Source organism: Patagioenas fasciata, chromosome 5 (assembly GCF_037038585.1).
Source record: "Patagioenas fasciata isolate bPatFas1 chromosome 5, bPatFas1.hap1, whole genome shotgun sequence".
NCBI lineage: Eukaryota > Metazoa > Chordata > Aves > Columbiformes > Columbidae > Patagioenas > Patagioenas fasciata.
This window is the reverse complement of record NC_092524.1, coordinates 30,226,561-30,246,201: the sequence shown is the minus strand read 5'-3', so window position 1 is coordinate 30,246,201 and position 19,641 is coordinate 30,226,561. Positions and strand designations below refer to the sequence as shown.

General features: G+C 43.9%; 1 protein-coding gene across 2 annotated transcripts in view; it reads right to left on the bottom strand.

Annotated features, from left to right (window-relative positions):
- Positions 1–12,958, bottom strand: part of ITPKA (inositol-trisphosphate 3-kinase A) — a 40,166-nt gene extending 27,208 nt beyond the window's left edge. The window contains exons 1-2 of one of the 2 annotated variants that reach the window (XM_065838888.2): positions 12,223–12,958; positions 11,758–11,808 (exon numbers count right to left, since the gene is read on the bottom strand). In XM_065838888.2, coding sequence (XP_065694960.1) covers positions 11,758–11,808; positions 12,223–12,726 — 555 coding nt within the window. In that variant the 5' untranslated portion in view covers positions 12,727–12,958. The remainder of the gene's footprint in view (positions 1–11,757; positions 11,809–12,222) is intronic. The other variant, XM_065838889.2, reaches the window with a different exon arrangement.
- Positions 12,959–19,641: the final 6,683 nt, after the last annotated feature.

Below are 19,641 nucleotides of genomic sequence, written 5' to 3'. Positions count from 1 at the left end.
TAACAGAATAACACAAGAAAGGCAGGTAGAATTCCTCCTCCCTATCAAAAGCAGATAGTCCCAGCAGACAAGGGATTATTTAAGATTTTGATTTCCATAATGTAGCCTTAAGAGAGTCAAATTCAGACCTTACATAAGCAGGAGTGACTCAACGGAAGACTGAAACAAGGCATCTGCCTTCCTGAAGAGTTGTGGGTGTTTGAACAATAGTGAATGTGTTGTACAGAATATGTTTCCTCTACCCTGAAGGTAAACAAATGTGTTTACAATTGAGATCCTGGAGATCCCACCTTTATAGAAACACAAGCATCAATTGCCACTTACTAAGATGCGAATCTGACTAAAAATAAAATAAACAGGGCGTAGTTTCTACATAGACCATTTATCTACCAAAACTTTCATCTCATATTAAAAGAGGAAAAAAAAACCTCCGTAAAACTTAGAAGAATTTCATACTGTTGGTTCCTAGCAACAGAACTGCAAGGCGTACTCCCATATCTTGCACAACCACCTACACTAGCCTCCTGAAATATGGAGCAAGCAGCAGCTTCTGTGCCAGATTGGACATAGGTAGCAGAACCCACGAGTGACCAACATCAATACAGCAAGACTCAGCAGACAGAGACCAGACGTTTGAAATGTCATTTGCGGGTGGTTTATGGCTTACACTGCACACAGGGGAACAAGCCATGCAAAGGAGTTACTTCACAAGGGAAGGCTGATTTTGCTGCCCTGTCTGTTCTTTTTCTTGAAGAACACAACGTAAAAAGAAAATTGGTGACTTGGCTACCTTCATCCTATAGCCATCCCCTGTCCCAAACAGGACTGCTGCCTATACAATCAGAACACTGAAAAGGCAGACTGGGATCAAGAAACACAGCTATGACCATGGGAGAGCACATATTTCTAGAGATAATGCAGAAAATCCAAATGGATGAATAGGGATGGAAAAAAGATCATTAGTTTTCTGTCACTACAGTTTTAATATTGGAATGGGAAACCATGATCAGGTCAACAGCAAGTCCTACTGCTGGAAAAACAGTTGGAGACTGGTGGCATAGTAATTAACAAGTACGGGGCTATTAGACAGTATAAGACTTTCTCTCTAGGCTCATTGCCACGTATTATCTTTGATCATGCCATAAACTTTGGGAAAACAAGTCATGAAACTATTATAGGGGCCTGGTTAGTGCCCAAATGTAGATCATTAGGCCAGAGGGAACTCCAGAAACTCACTTCTTCCTAACCTATTTAAAATATGGCTTCATTATTTTTTCTACTGAATGCCTTTGGTAGTCATGATGGCATCATAAGCAAGTGAGAGGCAAAAGCATCTGAAAGTCAGGAATCTCTACTTTCAAATTCTCTCTGCATTTTAAGCAGAATAGAAGGATCTGTTCTAAAAGGAGTACCTCAGGACTTAATTGCTTACTCCTTCTGCATTAGTACAAATAAGGCAAAAAGTTCGTTATCTAAATTCCACAGAGCAAGACAATACAAACTAGATCAAATTATGAGCCCGAAATTCTGACACTCAGCATTTCGCCCTATGAAAAGTGAAAGCCAGAGTATAGGAAGGTTTCCTAGTTTCTTCAGATTAAATTCTCTTCTGAACAAAACTGACCCTTTGTGGAACCAGCATCACTGTTCCTACAGAACACACATGAGTGGGAACAGCTGAGGAAGGAGACCACAGCAGGCAAAGCTTATCATGATTAGAACATTTGGGTCAAGTGCATGTAGCCAACAACCCACTCAAACCCCATAAATGATAACAAACAGCCAATCTGCACACACAAACACTATTCACACAGATTTTTATCCTTTCTATCATTGCATCACACAAACACACAGCAATGGAAAAAAATACAGAAGCCACCTTTTAGGACTTGCTCTAGCTCTGCCTCTTTCAGAAGATCAGGGTCTCAAACCCCAGATTTCCTGTACAGCCACTAAAGCACCAACACAGAAGAAATCTTTCTGTTTCTGTGTCTCATTCTCCTCAGAATTGCTCTGTTACCTTAAAGAAGGGCAAAACCTGTTTGTTTCAGACTGAACAATTCCAACAAAACTTCAGCTGTTTCCAAGGCTAGAAACATAGTGATCTCATCAGAAAATTTCTGATGAATCCTCTGAAGACATTTTAACCTTGAATTTTGAGGAAGGAGCCTGAAATTGGCAAGAGGAAAATTTTCAAAGCAAGAGCAAAAGCCAACTTGACCAAATCTGGCAAATTGTAAGAACCTGAGGTTCATTTGCAGTAGATGCTCATTAGTCTTCTCACATTACCTTCTGTGGAGATTGCTGGGCACAGCACACACAACAGACTGATGGAGCTCAGCTGTGAAGGGTGTGTTCAACCAACCCACTCTTCAGACACAGGTGAGCTTGGGGAGGCTCAGCTGTGCATGAAGAAACTGTGATCCAGGTTTGCTAGGTGCAAGAGGGCCATCTCCTACAGGCCCTGAAGGTCCTCTCCAAGTACAGCACTGCTTTGAATGTCCCCTTTAGCACAGGCATGTTGAACAGGCCAGCCAGCTCTAATGCACTGAGCAGCATGTGCTTTGGGAAGGAAAGGTGGACAAAACACTATTGCCATGTGTCAACACCTTCCACTACTGGTATGTTTTCAGTCACAGAATTGTTTGCACCGGAACTTTAATGATGTCTTAAATGTAAAACTGAGCACCCAAAAGTTAGAAATTTTCAGAATTGAAGTTTTGTGTGCAATCTTAAGTTCTCCTTTTTATGTCAATGCTTACCCTTTTCTGCAGAACTTACAATACAGTCTTTATATAATAACATATTGTAGTTCCTATTCATTCAGTGTAAACAAACAATTTCCAACTCTATAAAAACGAGCTATTTTTAAATTCTGTTCTCATTGGCTTTACCATTTTAATTTCACTTACTAGAAATCTGCTGTAAACATAGTTACTGTGTTTTGTGCGGTAGTTATAAGATAGCCATCACTGCTGTAGTAGAGTGCTTTCCCAATGTCAATTAATGTCTTCGCAATCTCTGTTATGCAAACTGTTTTATTTGTATCTTCTAGCTAAAATACTGATGGAAAGATAGGCTAACATGAAAAGTACCCTCTAATTTTGAAAGCCCAGTCTGAGGTGTCAATTTTTGCTTTTCCTAATACCTAGTGTTTATACAATACCATAGAGCAAACAGCTGCCATTAACTTGGTTCCACGTACAAACGTTCAGCATTTATGCCAATAAGACCCATACTCTCAAGTCTGTCAATAGGAGAATGAGAAAAATACTATTAGTGGCCACGGTGACAGTCTGCATAAATAACTTGTCTAGTGTCTCCCAGGTACACTGTGAAAGGCAAGCAGTTCTCCACATCACCATTCAGCAGTGTTAAATCTGGACATCAGTCTTATTCTTCCTGTGATCTGCCTGATTTGTTGCATGCCTATCTATGAGGAAACAGAGGCCCTGCAACATGTAGCATCAGTCACTACGGAACTGGAACTTGTCCTTTCAGTAGATTTGAAATATAAAACAGCTGCTTATTAGTTGAGAGTTGTGCATTCTATGCATCAAGTACTATGCCTACTTGTAATTAAAGACTGTAGCATATTAATACACCCATAATGCAGTCACTTTAGTTCTTTTATTTCACATTTTCAATGCTTTACTGAATGATGACTTTTTAATATAGTTGTCTCACGTTTTCCTGATGTGTTTTCTCTGAGAATGTATTTTCCTTGTTTTTTAAAGCAATAGTCTGCCTGCCTATTGAGTTTTGAACTTCAGTCCAGTCTTTCCCCTCATATCCCCAGTGGCATTTCCAACCATTCCAAATCACTCCCTTCCTGTATCTATTCCATACCTATCAAAACCCTCTTACCTCCACCATCTCTAAAGTTTTGCTCTTGACTAGCCTGCATTAGAATCGCACAGCTTCCTATTGCAGTGTGTTTGCCCATAAGACTGGTCATTTGAAAGCACAAGAGAAGACCACTACCTGTGCCACATGCTCAGGGGATCTTTGAAGATTTTCAACAGAGGCAGTGCTTTCAGAGCATCTGAACATGTTCCAGTAGTGCAAGGTGTTGACACACGGCAATGGTGTTTCAACAGCCCTTCCTTCCCAAAGCACATGCTGCTCAGTGCATTAGAGCTGGCTGGCCTGTTCAACATGCCCGTGCTAAAGGGGACATTCAAAGCAGTGCTATACTTGGAGAGGACCTTCAGGGCCTATGGAAGATGGCCCTCTTGCATCTAGCAAACCTGGATCACAGTTGCCTCATACACAGCTGAGCCTCCCCAAGCTCACCTGTGTCTGAAGAGTGGGTTGGTTGAACACACCCTTCACAGCTGAGCTCCATCAAGCCCTTATGCGCACTACAGACATCGAGGAGCACTGGCACCTCAAAGGTCAAGTATGCATTTGATTCAGTACTCCACCACAGGAAGCAAAGAAAGTAGAGGACAGAAATGACATGCTGACCACAGTGAACATCACTGAGAAGAACCACTGCAGTGTACTCAACTATACAGAGCCACTTGAGAAAAGGTAAGACAAAGAAAGCTGTGTTCTCTGTAGCAGCTCAGAGTAGTGAAGGCAGCCATAACTAAGACTGAATCATTTTTACATAAGGATGTAGTAGAGACCAGAATCAGTTATATAGAAAGTGAACGATGGTTTCCTACCATCACTGGAAAACAAAGGCATTCTCTTTCTATGCAGCACTTAATGTGATTTACCAAGAGATATTGCCATTATCATATGGAAGTTGTATGAAGACTATAGCAATTTGCATTCTCCTCTGATACATCAGAAGTGAACTGTGCCATTACCATCAGCTTTCTTACACAGTTCTATGGCATCCCAGCTTCCTGTTGAACAGGTGATCATTTGGTGGACAGATGAATCACACACATTTCAGTGCCAGTTACAAGCAGACATAACATGTATCTGTATCTATTCTTTATCACCTGTAAACACATCTGTGTTATCAATGTAGCTCAAATATGGACGAGGTCAGGAGGCTGATGGAGAACAGCAGAAGTGAATGTGAGTAAAATAAAGGTTATATAGGTGGGCCGGGGTAAATGGTTCAGAACTTGGATTCACTGAGCCACTTTACTTGGATATTTCAGCCTGTAGATAAGGAGTGCTCCTGGATTCTGGGTTAATGCCAAGCTCCCACAAAGCAGCGTCTGTGTCATGCTTGCTATAGTCACCAACTGGCTTGGAGATTCTGTCCCAAGCTCTAAATCTGGATTGTGCCAGGTCTACAATATTGCTTCAAATGAGCTGCCAATTGGTCTTTGGCTAACTTCTTCCTAAGTTTCCCAAGGAACAGGAGGTTAGGCAACAGGCAATAGTAGCCAGGCCTGACAGGTTCAGGGTGGGTTTCTATGGCATCAGTCTCACTCTTCTGTGTTTCAAAATGGAAAGAAAAATTCCATCCCTTGTTGGAATTTCAGTGTCTGTCAATACAAAAACATACCCAAATGATGCTGGCTATGTGTTGTCCCAGAAAACATTCTTCATTACTGACAGGATGGATCAGTTAAGCACTAGAAGCAGTATACCAATGTGTTTGTTAGTGTGACACTGGATGAACAGGTAGCCTTTCCCCCTTCCTGACACTTTCACTCAGAATGAGCTGATGGAGACTAACACCTGCTTTAAAAAAATTAAAAATTATCATTTTCCCCAGGTATGCTATGCTGTGGACAGACAACTCCACCTTACCCAACTCAGGAGCTTTTTAGAGGAAGCTCGGTTGGTAAAGGAGGCTGAGAAGAGTGCTTAAAAATGCAATTTAAACCTACACTATGCAAGACTCAAATTAACACGGACTGACAAACCAATTCTTTCTGCCTCAGCTCCCTTTCTCTGCAAAAACTACACTGACAGAGAAGGAAGAAGAGAGACAGTGACTCTTCTGGTGCTGTACGTAACAGAAGATCACTTTTCCCTTCCAAGATGTGCAAGAATAATATTACCTTTTCTGCAAACACATTTTATAAGTAATCACCACAAAATGTGGTATGATGATCTTTACTTCTTCTCTCAGTCACTGCTAAACAAAACAGCTATCTACCACATAAATACAACATGCATTCTCAGCCTCTAGAAATACTAGCTGTATCAAATTGCATCACATTGTGAGCCTTTAATCAAACTGATTCACTTTAACACATTCCATTTATAATAAACCTCAGATGTGAGTAGAGAGGTTATTTTTGTCTATGTTAACTACCACACATCCAATTACAAAAAAAATGTTCACCCTCATCAAACCAGTCCAATTGGATAAAAGTGTCAGAACCCAAAAATATACATTGACACGAAAAGTTTCCAAACTATTGCTCCAGCCACTACCCTTATTTCTTTTCAGAATGGCGTGGGTTTTCACAAAATAATCTTCAACTCTGCCAAGTCGATGATAGCCTGAGAAAAATCTGCTTAGGTATACCCTCTTTAAATCTGATGAGGAGTTGCTGTTACTTTCTTTCCCTCTTTTCAGATGTAATAAGCATTATAAGGAGGCTTGAAATGTAGAAGTGCACAAACACAGAAACTTCTATAACATACCTAATCCAATAGGTTCATAAGAAAAAAAATATAACAGAGTTCTTCCAATTTTAAACTGTACACCCAAGCAGCAAGATGTTCTTTAACATACAAAAAGTGAAAACTATCAAAGGTAAATTCATTCAAAGAGAAGAATTTTGTAACCGGTAAGTCATCACTTCATATATACCTAGGATGAGAAACTCTTAGCAGATAAGACATTTAACTGCCTCCCTCTCAACTGATTTGGTAAGAGCTAACTCACTTCCTACTAGCCAAGAATCCACATTACTAATCAACAGTCGCTACTAGAACTGATACTGCTGATGTTGCGATATACTCCACCACTTGAGTGTAAACTGGAGAAGAAAACATCCTCAAACTGAGAAAGGCTCCATTTCAGAGTTTTGGCCCAATAACTGTGCAATGTGGAACTAATTCTACTGCTGTTCCCCTGACATTTGTTTAGTAAACAATATAAATATTTCAGTATACAGGACTGTCATTATAAATTAGCATTTTTTTAGAACTATGAAATATGTCCCACTAAAATAAGCTTTTCCATGAGCAGCAAACTAATGAAGCCTGGTGTCTATTTGGCTGGTATCTAGCATCCTGCACTCTTATCAGAGTAACTGCAGCTTGTCACTGTCCTCTACAAAGCTTGTGCCAACAAAAAACACTGATCCCTCTCATATTTCCACATCACCTTGTTCCCCTGTCCCTCAACTAGCACCTTCCACATTCCTAAACCTCACCAGCCCACAGCACTGTATGCTCCCTCCTATACTTTCTCCTAATTACCCTCAGGACAAGGGGCACTACCTGCTGTGGCTGGCTCAGCATGGAAGCACTAGTCAGTGAACGTGCTGATTCGCTAGTTAGCAAGCAACACAGAAGGCAACCATTGAACTCATCTTGCACCTTCTCCCCTTGAAAAAAGGATTGCACTTGTTTTGGTTTCTTCTACCCAGAGGCAGATCTTTGTAGAACTTTAAAGAGCTCCCGATGAAACTTTGAGATGTCTATCCCACTGCCAAACTTGGCTAAAATCTACTAAACTCATTAAAATGGAATTGATAGAGTGATTACACAAGCTTTTTCCTTTGGAAAGTAGGCTAAAAACCCATTAACAGTCTTACTTATGTCATCCCTTCTCTGCCATTCTTCATTTAAAAATAACAATTCTATTCTACTGCATTAGCTTATGTAACCCACCCCTGAGCCAAAGTAGTTGAAACTTTTGGTCTGTATTTATTGTGCGTGCCCTCTATATGTTTGCACAGTTTAACATGATTGGTATTATGAAAAATATTAGTGAGAAGATCAGTGAAACCAAATAAGCTTCACTAATGGCTGTCCCCCAAAGTTTCTGGACTGGTATCATTGCAAGCAAGAACTGAACTTCTTTTCCAGCAAGCTGTCAGCTGTTCTCATGGTTACAGATCTAGAAATTTGGAATGACAGGTCACTGTTATGAAAACGAGTAGATTTATTTGGCAAGTTTCTCTCTAGTAAATAACATTCTCCTATTAAGAGGACAAAAGACTGCTGTACATTATCATGGTGTTTATTCACTGTGAAAACCACTTTTTAAAGTCTCTGTCCCAACAAAGAAGGTCCTAACCAGATTTCTGTATTTCTTAAAATTGCTCACGCACAGAATGAAGACAAAAATCCATAAATCTTGTACTCTATTACTATAAATGGACCGCTGGTGCTTTCACTGCAAGGTTCAACTGTGTATACGGACTTTTCAGATGCTGTGAAGCAATGGCAGAAAAGCACGCTTCTTGTGCAAGGGAATGCAGCAATGTTAATTGCTGTCATAAGGTAAAATCTTTTCTGTCAACTGGTTATTTTTAAAATAACCAATATTTTTTGATTAAGTTAACTGCCAAGATTTGTGAAGCTCCAGCTACGGCATTACGCAAATTACATTAACACAGCTACGGGCAATTGGTTTTCACAGAACCACAAGTTCAGCTGACAGGACAGCAGAAGAACAGGCTTCTCTCACACTTCCAACTCTTCATTGCTGGGTCTTCCTCCAGGAAAGCCAGGGCAGCCCAGTTTCCAAAGCCTCTGTTAATTACTGCAAAATGAAATGCGGAACTTGTGCCGAAGGAACAGCTACCCACTGTGCTTCTCTCAGAAGTGGGCCTGCCTAGATGCGAAAGGCATTTTGTCCCTGCTGAGCCAGGCTGTAACTGTACTCCAGTCATCAGTCACTCCCTGCAACAGGGGCCCTAAGGCTCCAGGGACATGCCCACGTACTGCGCTAAGAAATAAAAATTCAACGTTGTCGTGATGTGCCAATTCATCCAACCCAGAATGCTCTGTGAAATGCTTAACTGAATCACTCACGCTCCTGGAGAACTCTCTGTTCACCTCATAAGCTGCCATGGAGAACCATCCTCCAAGGGGCAAAGTCTGGGACAGCACTCCCAGGCTCACCATCCCAGGATTTAAGGCCTGGTAACTCTGGGGTGGCAAACCCTGGACACAGAGGAAGGGCTCCAGATTTTCCTGTCTCTCGCGTGGGTCTACACAGGTAGCTTGAGAGCCCACAATACTTCAAAGGTCCAAAGAGGCCTTGATTTCCAAGTCAATAGTAGAGAGGCCTCCAGCTGAGAGGCCTGGGAGGGCCGCCTTCATCTTAGGTCTCAAGTTCCTGGGTCTGCAGATGGAAGCCTTGAAGCCCTGATAACAGGAACGTTATCAGAACTTCTGCTGCTGCAGTTGAAGACCTGGGCAAGTTTCCAAGGTCCTTGCTGAGCACTGGGGAGTCTACTAGGCTTGACAGTCCAGCAGTCCTCAGCGTTGGTCTGAGCTTACTCATAAGGTGCCAGGCTCTGAATTAATTTCTAACATTTCCAAAGAAAAGTGTAAGGAAATTCTAATACAAAGTAAATTATAAAAGGTCACAATTTCCCAAGAATTGGGGTACACCAACTTTGGCCCACTTCTGATTTCAGTTTCTTTGAGAAAAATCTCTATCCCTTGTGTTCCACTCTGGGAATAGGCCTTCAACTACTAAAATACATACACTGAGAACAATAAATATGAACAAAATGTGCCAGTTTACCTCTAAATAGAATCTTCAAAATATAAAAACATTCCTCTGTTTATACTAAAATGTCTAGTTATTTCCGCATGTATGTGCCTGCCTTGAACCCAAAGCCTTTGGTTCTAAAACACACATATTCAACCTGCTTCAATATTAATTAGTGGAAAGGACACATCCTGTAAAGTTGAACCCATAAAGGTTCAAAGCAGACTTCTCCTTTGGCATGCTATGTACTCACTGCTTCACTAAAGAAGCAGCGTCTGTGAAGACTAGACAGCCAAGCGTAGTATTACAGCATTGACTGGTACTGGAAGACATCAAACAGAAGATGGTCCTGGTCACCTCCAGGTATCAGCCAGCCCACAGTGCAGCCACCTGAGATGAAGGGCAGTGTGCCCAATCAAAGGGAAAACAACAGACTCCCAGGATTCGAGCTCTCAGTGGGTAATGCCACAAGGAAAGCAGGGAAGAACTACATGAGTATGCATTAAGCAGATAAAAGATTTAGCCCATTTAATTTATGAAGCAGTGTCATAAAGCTGGTGATACTTCTGCTGTTTTGGAGTCTCAGCTCTGGTTTGCCAACCTGCCACAGAAGGGACAAGAAGATAAGGGGACACCAGTCAGAATGCGGCTCCTGGTGGGCAGTTTGCTCCATCTGCCCCTACACTGCAGGTATGGAAAAGTAACTCATTCATTAAAAGCATTAAGTATTTTACCAGTTGAGTGAATACTTACTTTACCAATTAGACATTTAAAAAAATCCTGCAGCCCTACTAAACTTGGGAAACCTGCAGAAACTTTTTCCAAAAGCTGAATTTTCATAATACTACTTAAGTTTCCCACACACTTAAATGAATAGGACATTCTCTTAGAGTTTAAAATACTTACAATACAGCTATTTTTAATTTGTCTATAAATCATTGTTAAAGACCTTCTTCTTTACATTTAAAGTTCTCTTCTCGTCATTAAAAGGTGACTAAAGCCTTTTCCAATTTTGCAGTGCCTAGAAACTTCAAGTAATTTAAAAGAAAGTAATACCATTCACATCCACTTACACTCTATGTTTCAGACACATGCCTGTCATCTAAAGCATACAGTTCTACTGAACTATTTAATACTCAATATTGCATACAATACCAATTATTGCAAAGATGCAGAAACAAAACCTTGAAGGCAGCATGGCTTCTTGCCTGAAGAATAGTTTTTGCTTCAGCCTACATTCACAGACAAGTTAACCAGATGTCACAATGCCATCTCAGAGTTCTCTGTATTGCTAAAATGTCATCAGTAACTTCTTGTTCCATATTAACCACGCATACAGCCCACTGCAACAGCAGGGATACTGAACCAAAGGGTCCAATAGCCCTCTTCCATCTTTAATTTCTATTCTTCTGTTCTTTCACAAAATCACGACTAGCATAGCATGTATTTTAGAAAAGAAAGCCAAATTACAGTAGTAATTGTTTGCCCCACACATCAGATTCTGTCTGAGGATCAAAACTACAAGTTAAGTAGTATTATTATTGGTTTCTTGATATGCAATCTGACAAAGCACAAACCCTCTTTCTTTTTCCAGAACCAGGCCACAAGCTGATGCAAACAAAACCAATATCATGCATAGCATCTTAACTCCTGTATTATGTGTCCTCTAAAGTAATAAACCCACAATTACCATGAGAAAAGTCCAGCTGGAGGTATCACCTACAAGTCACATTACTTCTTGCTTATACATTTTTTCAAAACATATGTTCTGTTTGAAAATAATTCAGTGCAAATGAGCTGGCAGCAGACTAACAATTTAAGTTGTGGTCTCAATAAAGACAGGAGGGGGAATTCACTTAAGCAACATATTTCAGTTACAAAACCCCAAGAAGCAGATTAAAAGGAGTCAGGCAATATATATTAAAGAGCATTAAAATGCATCTAACTATATGCCTTTAAAAGTGCACTTCATGGATGAAAGCTGCCAAATTACGGAGGGGATTTACTGAAAAGAATGCATTATTGCCAGAACGGACAAAAGCATGCATTCTAACCATTCCAAGCTCCTCCCCATCTCCTGTCATGCTCACAGCAAGAAGCAGCTCAAAAACTGACAACCACAGACTCCAGGATTGGAAAAAAAAAAAAAATACCTGCTGGTAAATGCCTGGAAAAATTTTATTCTGAAGATCTGATGAAGGAGACTGGAAAAAAAAAAAACACGAAAACAAAAAAACACCACACTTACGATCAAAGGCGTCCCCCCCCGTGTTCTTGGGACATCAAACACAATTTCACTACAGAAGGGAAACTGCACACACCTAACTGGTTTTTAGAAGAGCCAACGTGCAGCAGCGTTTTTCGAACAGGCTCAGCAACCTGTACACCATATCACACTGCCACTGGCCGCCAAACAGGAGCCTCCCGGAGTTTACGTGGAGCTGAGTCACAGAAATCCCACTCCAAACGGGAGTGCCTGGTGACCCCGAGGCAGCCGGGGGGACACCCAGCAGGCATGCCCGGCCACCCCCGCGCAGCGCCGGCCGCCGGCAGGAGGCGCCGGCCCGGGGAGGGGGGCAGGGCGTCCCGGGCCAACCGACCCCCCAGCGCCCCCCTACCTGGTTGGTGTCCTCGCCGTGCTCCAGGTGCACGATGCCCTGGCTCCTGCCCTCCGTGTCGCTCAGCACGTCGTCCTCCGAGTCCTCCAGGAGGGACGACGAGCCCGTAGAGGAGAGCGAGGAGGTGGAAAGCCTGCGGGACTGCAGGTGCTGCGAGCTGTCCGTCCTCAGCCAGCCGCTCTCAGGGTGCGGCGGCTGTGCCTGGAGGCTGCCCTGCGCTTCTTCGCTCTCCTCGGCGGTGACGGTGAGCCGGGGGATGACGGGCGGCAGTACCCCGTTGGGGCGCCGGCAGCCCCTCTTCGCCGGGTCGGGCAGCTGCCGGGCGGCGGCGGCAGCGACGGCGGCGCAGCGAGCCTCGAAGAGGGAGCGGAGCTCCACCACGCTCAGACGCTTGGCCGGGCTGAGGTCCGGGCTGCTGTGCAGTGCCGCGCGGGGCTCCATGGCGGGGTCAGCGCCGGGCGCCTGCCGGGCAGCGTCCCAGGGCGGACGGCCGGAGGCGTGCATGGGGGAGCGCCGCGCCGCCGGGGAAAGTTCTTTGTGGCTCAGTCTCCGGTCGCTGCTCGGAGCCCGGCGGCGAGGCTCATGTCCAGCCCGCCCTCCCTGGGCAGCCTGACTCACCCGCGGCGACAGCCGGAGCCGGCTACCGTGCCCGCTGACCCGGCGCCAGGGCCATGGGGGCGCGCTGAGCCCGCCCGCTCGCCCACCGCCCCCGCCCCGCTCCGCCTCGGCGCTGAGGGGAGGAGCGAGCCGAGCAGCGCCGCGGGGAGACCCTGCCCGCCTCTTCCCTGCCGCTGCCTCCGCCCTTTTGGTTTCGCTTTCCCTGAGGTGGCCCCAGGGGAGCGGCGAAGCCCCGGTGGGGCGCCTCCCGCCGTACAGCTGCGCGCGCCGCCGCCCGCTTCAACGGCCGCTGCCTCGCGGCCGCCGACCCGCGCCGGGTAACGGCTCCCCGGGCACGGCGGCTGCGCAGCGCGGAAGCGCCCCGGCCGCCCGTCCCGCCCGAGCCCCCTCCCAGCGGCGGGGGCGGCTTTGTCGCCCTGCCGGGATTCCGACCCCCTCAGGCCTGCCCGTGGTGGTTTGGGGTCCGTGTGTGTCCCCCGGGGGGCGCTGCCTGCGGGACGTACCTCGGCGAACGCCCCGGCCCCCATGGCGCCGCCTGGCCCCGGTGCGAGGGCTGCCATGGCGGGACCTCGGCAGCCCTGGGAGTGGCGAGGCGACAAGGGGCTAGCTGGGTTGTCACCAGCCCGCGGGGACTGGGTCGTTGTGCGCGAGTGACCCATCTGTTGAGTGAGCCCCGCCGACGCGCCCGCCGGGCTGCGTGGGCCGGGCTGCTGCCTCCGAGCGAGAGGTTCCCACCGACCGCGCTGGTCGGGTTTCACGTCTCGCGTGTAACATCCTCCGGCGGTTTGCCTGCGTGTGACAGAGGCTGCAGGGCAGAGCCGTACTCCTAAAGCCTGAGTTTTCCATCAGTCAGCGCTTTACCTACTGAGCTGTGCTTAATCAGGTCGCCTTAAGCCCCAGGCTGCTGAGATACCCCAGCCCCCTTTACTGAATGAATTTCAGCAAATAACACCCCCCAGCTCGGTAGTTCTCTGCTTAACTCCCAGTCTTTACCGAAAATGTAACCCATGCTGGGCTGCGGCATGTGTTGTAATTGTAGCTATTAAGACCTTTGGAACAGAAAAGAGCGTCCTACTGTAGGGTTACATCAGCTGAGATGATTAGTAAAATTAATAATTTTGGAACCAAATGCTAAAGTCTTCAACTTAGTTTTTGCTCATTTACCTCATTGTTTCCTTGTACTCTCCCATCTGTCTCTCACCATCTGTTGTCTTATGCCTGGTACTTGGGCTGTGAGCTCCTTGTGAAAGGGTCTGAGCTCCTGCAACACACAATGCAGCGCAGCCCAGGCTGTGGCTGGGACTCCTGGGCCCTGAGATACTATAAATAATTTGTTAACCTGTCTCAGTTAATTCAGATTATTTGATTGCAGTTTACTGTGTAACAGCCCAGTCTTGCAGGTAGTCTATGGAAAAGTCCGTTTCAACAGGAACCACACAACTTACCTTCTCCTGAGCCAACTGCCGTGCTACTAGCAAAGCCCACAGCTTGGAAATGGCCAGGAGCAGATGGGGAGGTGGCTGGGGAACTTTATAAGGAAGAATTCAGGTATCTTCAGATGCTCTTCTAGAATTAGGTGGTACTTAGCCAAGAATTTGGACAATCTGAATTTCCAGCTTAGATGGCCACGTCTTGTGGCAGATTTAGTTCTTTGTGTAGAAGCAGTTGTGGGAGTTCTCCCTAGGAGCTGCCAAGATTTTTGTGATGGGGCAGGCAGGGGTGACAGCTACTGCCAAATTATATAAAAGCACTAGTAGTAAAGTGCCAAAGAAAATGGTTGGCAGTGCGGCTGTTTACCAACAAAGAGAAAACCAAAGAACCCATACATGGGTATTCCTTCATGATAGACTGGAATGGTTTTAAGTTCTTTCTGAAATAAGATACAGAGTCACTGCTTTTCTTACTAACAACTTTGTAATTAGTTTCAAATTTTATAATGCATAGAGGCAATCTCAAAACATTAAGACCGATAAAACCTAATACATACATAGAGTCATAATAGTTTAGTCAAAAGCATGATTTTATAATTCAGGACTTTATTAGAAGACTCGCAGTGATAAATTTATAGATAACAGCACAAAATGCAGAGGCCAGTTTTAAATGGGTATCCAAGATTACACACACACAGGTTGTAGCTGTGACAGCTTCCTTCTGCAGACAAGCAAGATAGAAAAGGGGTTTAATCACAGCAGAGTGGTCAAGTGAGAGCTTTCACAGGCCAAACAGGAGCCCTTAATGGAGCCCTGCTGCACATGGCAGGACAGTTCAGTTTTCAGCCTGTTTTAACCGTTGCTCTATCTGCTGATTCTGCAATTACAGGATTATGTGTGGTCTGTGATTAGGAAACATTTTAAAGGTTTCCGTATTTAGTAAAACTTAACCTCAGCAACAATTCTGAGACCACCAACTCATTCCACATAGGGCTAAGATAATAGTTCTGTTATAAAATATAATTTCAAGTGTTTTAATTTCAATAATGAAGATAGAAAAAATATATGCAATACATGTAATTTACATAACACATGTATAAAAATAGAAAATGCCATTTTAATATCAATTAGTGGTGATTGGATAAGATAGATAGGTTTAGTTGACAGCTTTTATAGCATATCAGCTTTAGAGAGCTACTGATCTCTGAAGATTGTGTAAGTTTAACTCAAAGTCTTTCAATGCTACCAGGAGAATAAAGAGATTTTTCAGTCGGATATCACCACCATCTGCTTGTAAGTGTACAACTGAAAGAAGTGGTGCTGGCGTCCTGGCAAAGTGCTAATGACTTGTACTTTCCACTTGTGAAATCCTGCATTCCTGACAGCAAAGGGCTGTCAGCAATGACACTTGGCAAGGGCTGGGTCTGGTAAGATATAGATAAGTGTGTCCCTTACAGAGATGCATTTTACAAATGGGCAAGCTGATGTAAAGACCATGAATGGGTTGGCTACAGACATATAGTGAGTCAGGGGAAGAAACAGGTGCTTCAGATTTGCTCTCTGCTGCTGTAACCGCCAGATCACGTTCTCACCTCCAGAGGTAAAAAGTTTTGTTTCTTTCATTCTGATTCATATTGGTATTGCTTCTCACTGTCTCACTGCCGGGGTTTCACATTTCGCACACTCGTGCTGCAAAAAGAACTTTCTGCCTTTATTTATATTGGGGGGGAAACAACAACAACAATTGGGGAAAAAAAAAAAAAAAGAAAGAGGTTATTTAATTCCCATGAAATCCCTTTCTAAACATTGTTATTGTTAATATCTGGCTTAATTTTACTTCTTTTTGATTTGCATTCCCACAGGGTGCCTAAGCCTTGAAAATACAAAGGCGAAGAATATGCTATGGACACTTCTGAGAGATATGAAAGATTCATGTAGACAACAGTTTAGATATGATCTAGAGGGGAGACTTGAATTTTAGCTTGGTCTGCTTAGCACAAATAAAATACTTCATTGCCCACATGAGACTTTTCAGAGGGCTTAGAGTGTGACAGCTGAGAAACAGTTCTCTCAGTTCCAACCTGAGCATGACCTAAGACCTGAAAAGTAATTGAGAGTTGTGATTTACATGTCTCTCTTGGATGCAACAGAACAAGCAAGATAACCTTTATAAGAAGTTATAATATCTATTTCAGGATCTGTGGGAGAAAAAAAAAATATTATTACATTTTCGTATAGGAAAACCCTTTTTCAGAACTTTGAGAAAGGTATTAATACATGGGCCTGAGAGCTGATCAGGCCTAAGGGAAGATTCCACCTCCTCCACAGGCCTTTGGTGACTAAGACTAAGGTTCCCCCCAGTGACTGAAGATCACAGCTCCACCTGGAGAGTGAAAAAGGAAGACCGTGGGTATGAATGGGCTGTCAGGAGCAACTCTGCAGAAAGATGATGCTTCTCTGCACAGAGAAGGTGGTAGCAGAGCAGGTTCTGGACTGTGCTGGCTGGCAAGCCTGGTGTAGCTTTCAGAGTCACGGTAGCAGTGAGGGTGAACAGCTTCATCGACTAGTCACCAACTATAAATGGGCTGGGAGCCCTGGTTGGGTGCTTTAGTTGCTGTCTCTGCTGCTTGATAGATTAAGTGAGCAGGTTAGTGCATGTTACAATCACAACCTCTTTTTGTCATGCAAACATAACCAGAACAAATTATCCAAGTGCATAGCTACTGCATGCAAGAGGAGAATGAGTCTCCAAACCTAGGTTATATGATATGAAAGCAATTGCTGCAAGAAATGTGAGCTCTTTAATTTTTTAGATAGATTTTTGTAGGCTATTTGCCAAATTCCCCTATGCTGAAGGCTTGGAGAATTTTGATATAAACTCTGGACATCTGCTCAATGAAAGACATATAAAAAGAAAGGATTTAGGAATCTGCTTTTACCTAACAAGCAGCATAGCTGTAACTGAGGCAGCAATTTTAAAAATCATACTGTGGCTGGATTATTAAGATGTGAAGTAACACAAACAGTGCTTCAGCTGTCCCCTGCCCTGGGTCTCTGTCCCAGAATCTGTGGATCAGCACATGCAGAAATAACTTTTCCTGTTCTCCAGCCCAGCTCAGCTACTAGTACTGTGTAGTATTAGTCCTGAGCAACCCAGGGTCTGTAGGAAGTTGTTGACCTGAAAGGAAAATCCGAAGCTGCTGGGTAAAGACAGGAAAGATGCTGTTTGGTTTAAACAGTGGAATAAATTGGATGCAGATTCCAAGGATATGAGAGATGACTTAGCAGGGATACTGGGATTTAAACAGATACTCAGCTAGGAGGGAGATGTAGTGTACAAGTGAGCATGATTATATAGATCTCAGTGTGTGGACCAGGTGAACCTTCAGGAAAGAGACAATAATCTGTGGAGGTCCCCTCGTGGCTGGAATTAAAATTACATTTCTAAATCAAGTCATTGAACAGAAGTCCCTAGAACTATTTAGCTCCCTCACAAACTCAGGTGCAAGAGGGCAAGCTAGCAGGGGAGACAATATATTAATACCTCAAGCACAGCCAAAAGCCACTGCTCCCTGGGAAAAGGGGTTGCAAGCGTTTGAGATCATAAGGTGACAGCCATGAGGGTGAGAAAAGACAAAGGATAAGGCCAGGAGCAAGGAAAGAGGATAATACAGCACCCCTGTTACCAAAATGACTCACAGTGGTCTATTCATATATAGGGATCTATATGATTACTCTATAGACAAGAGTGGGGAAATACTATGGGAAGTAAGAGCTACATGGGAGGTGAAGAAAGGAGAGGTCACAACCGAGTGGAAAACACCCAGGAAGAAACACAAATTTCTCCCACATCTGCCCTATCTCATGCAGCAGATAGTTACTGTTCTTCCTCGTGAAAGGGAGAGAATAAGGTCTTTCCTTCCCACTTCCTTCTCAGCCTGTCACCACTATTCTCCCTAGCACTCTTACTGTTGGCCTGGGGGCAAACACATCCAGGAGATAAGAATAAAATGGGGGAGGAGAAGCAGCCTGAGTGTGCTGTTCCATGATAAGAAGCATGTGCCAAAAGGAGCAACCAGGTAGCAGCATTGCTGGCTGCAGGCTTGTTAGTCTGATGTGTGAACCGTGCACTCCCTCCCTGGCATGGCTGCACCTTCGTAGAAGAGCATGTGAGATACTCTAATGGTTTCTACTTGTATTTTGCCTACTCTCAGCTTAAATAAATCATCTTCCGTAACTGTCATTTTAGCAGAAAATCCACACAAAAATGTCATAACAAAACAAGAGGAAGTTTCGCTGTCTTGTGATTGAGATGATTACAGGTAACACTTCACCCTTACAACCACATTCCTCATAGTTCCCTGTGAGCTGACTGTGAGAGCTTCAGTATGAAGATTTAATTTAAAGATAATTACTCCAGTGAAACCACTTATTAACTTTACACTTTATGTAAGTGTTGTGGTTTAACACCAGCCAGCAACTAAGTACCACGCAGCCACTCACTCGTTCCTCCCCCACCCACAGCGGGATGGGGATGAGAATCAGGGGGGGGGAAAAAAAAAATAAAAGAAAAAGGTAAAACTTGCAGGTTGAGATAAGAACAGTTTAACAGGAGAGCAAACAAAGAAATAAACAACAACAATAATAACAATAAAAGCATATAGAAAGTGAGGGGTACACAACACAATTACTCACCACCCAGAAAAACAATGCACAGCCCACTCCTGAGCAGCAATACCTGCCCCCCTCAGGAGAGCTCCCCCAGTTTATATACCAAGCATGGCATCATATGGTATTGAATATCCGTTGCGCTAGTTTGGGTCAGCTGTCCTGCCTGTGTCCCCTCCCAGCTTCTGGTGAATGTTAACTCTGTCCTAGACAAACCCAGGACAGCAAGCACAGCTGTTATTTTTGGCTAGCGATTTATAGCATCCTCAGAGCATCATGACACATTGGTCTGTGCTTACAGTAATGCTCACTTTAAATTCAGTGGATTTACTTCTGGTTTATAATAGTGTAAAGAAGAGCAGGGTATGTCTCATGGTGTACACAGGCAGACTGTTTCTAGAAGTTTAATTTCACATGTTCACCCTGCAACTCAGGGGTGTACTTAAAGAACAAATCATGGTTTTTCACTGTCAGAACTGATTAAAAGATATCTCAGCAAGAGGCTATTCCACTTTTAACACATTGAAAAGTATAAATTATAACCCTAGCAGCTTTTATCATAACAATGATATGTTACTACACAAATATGGTAAAAAATTTATATCCCAACAGTAATTTCTTATGGAACAATTTCATAGCTGGGGCAGGGCAGGGGGGAGGTTTAGTCCATAAAATATTTCTTTGTCCACACAGTTTGCTTTGC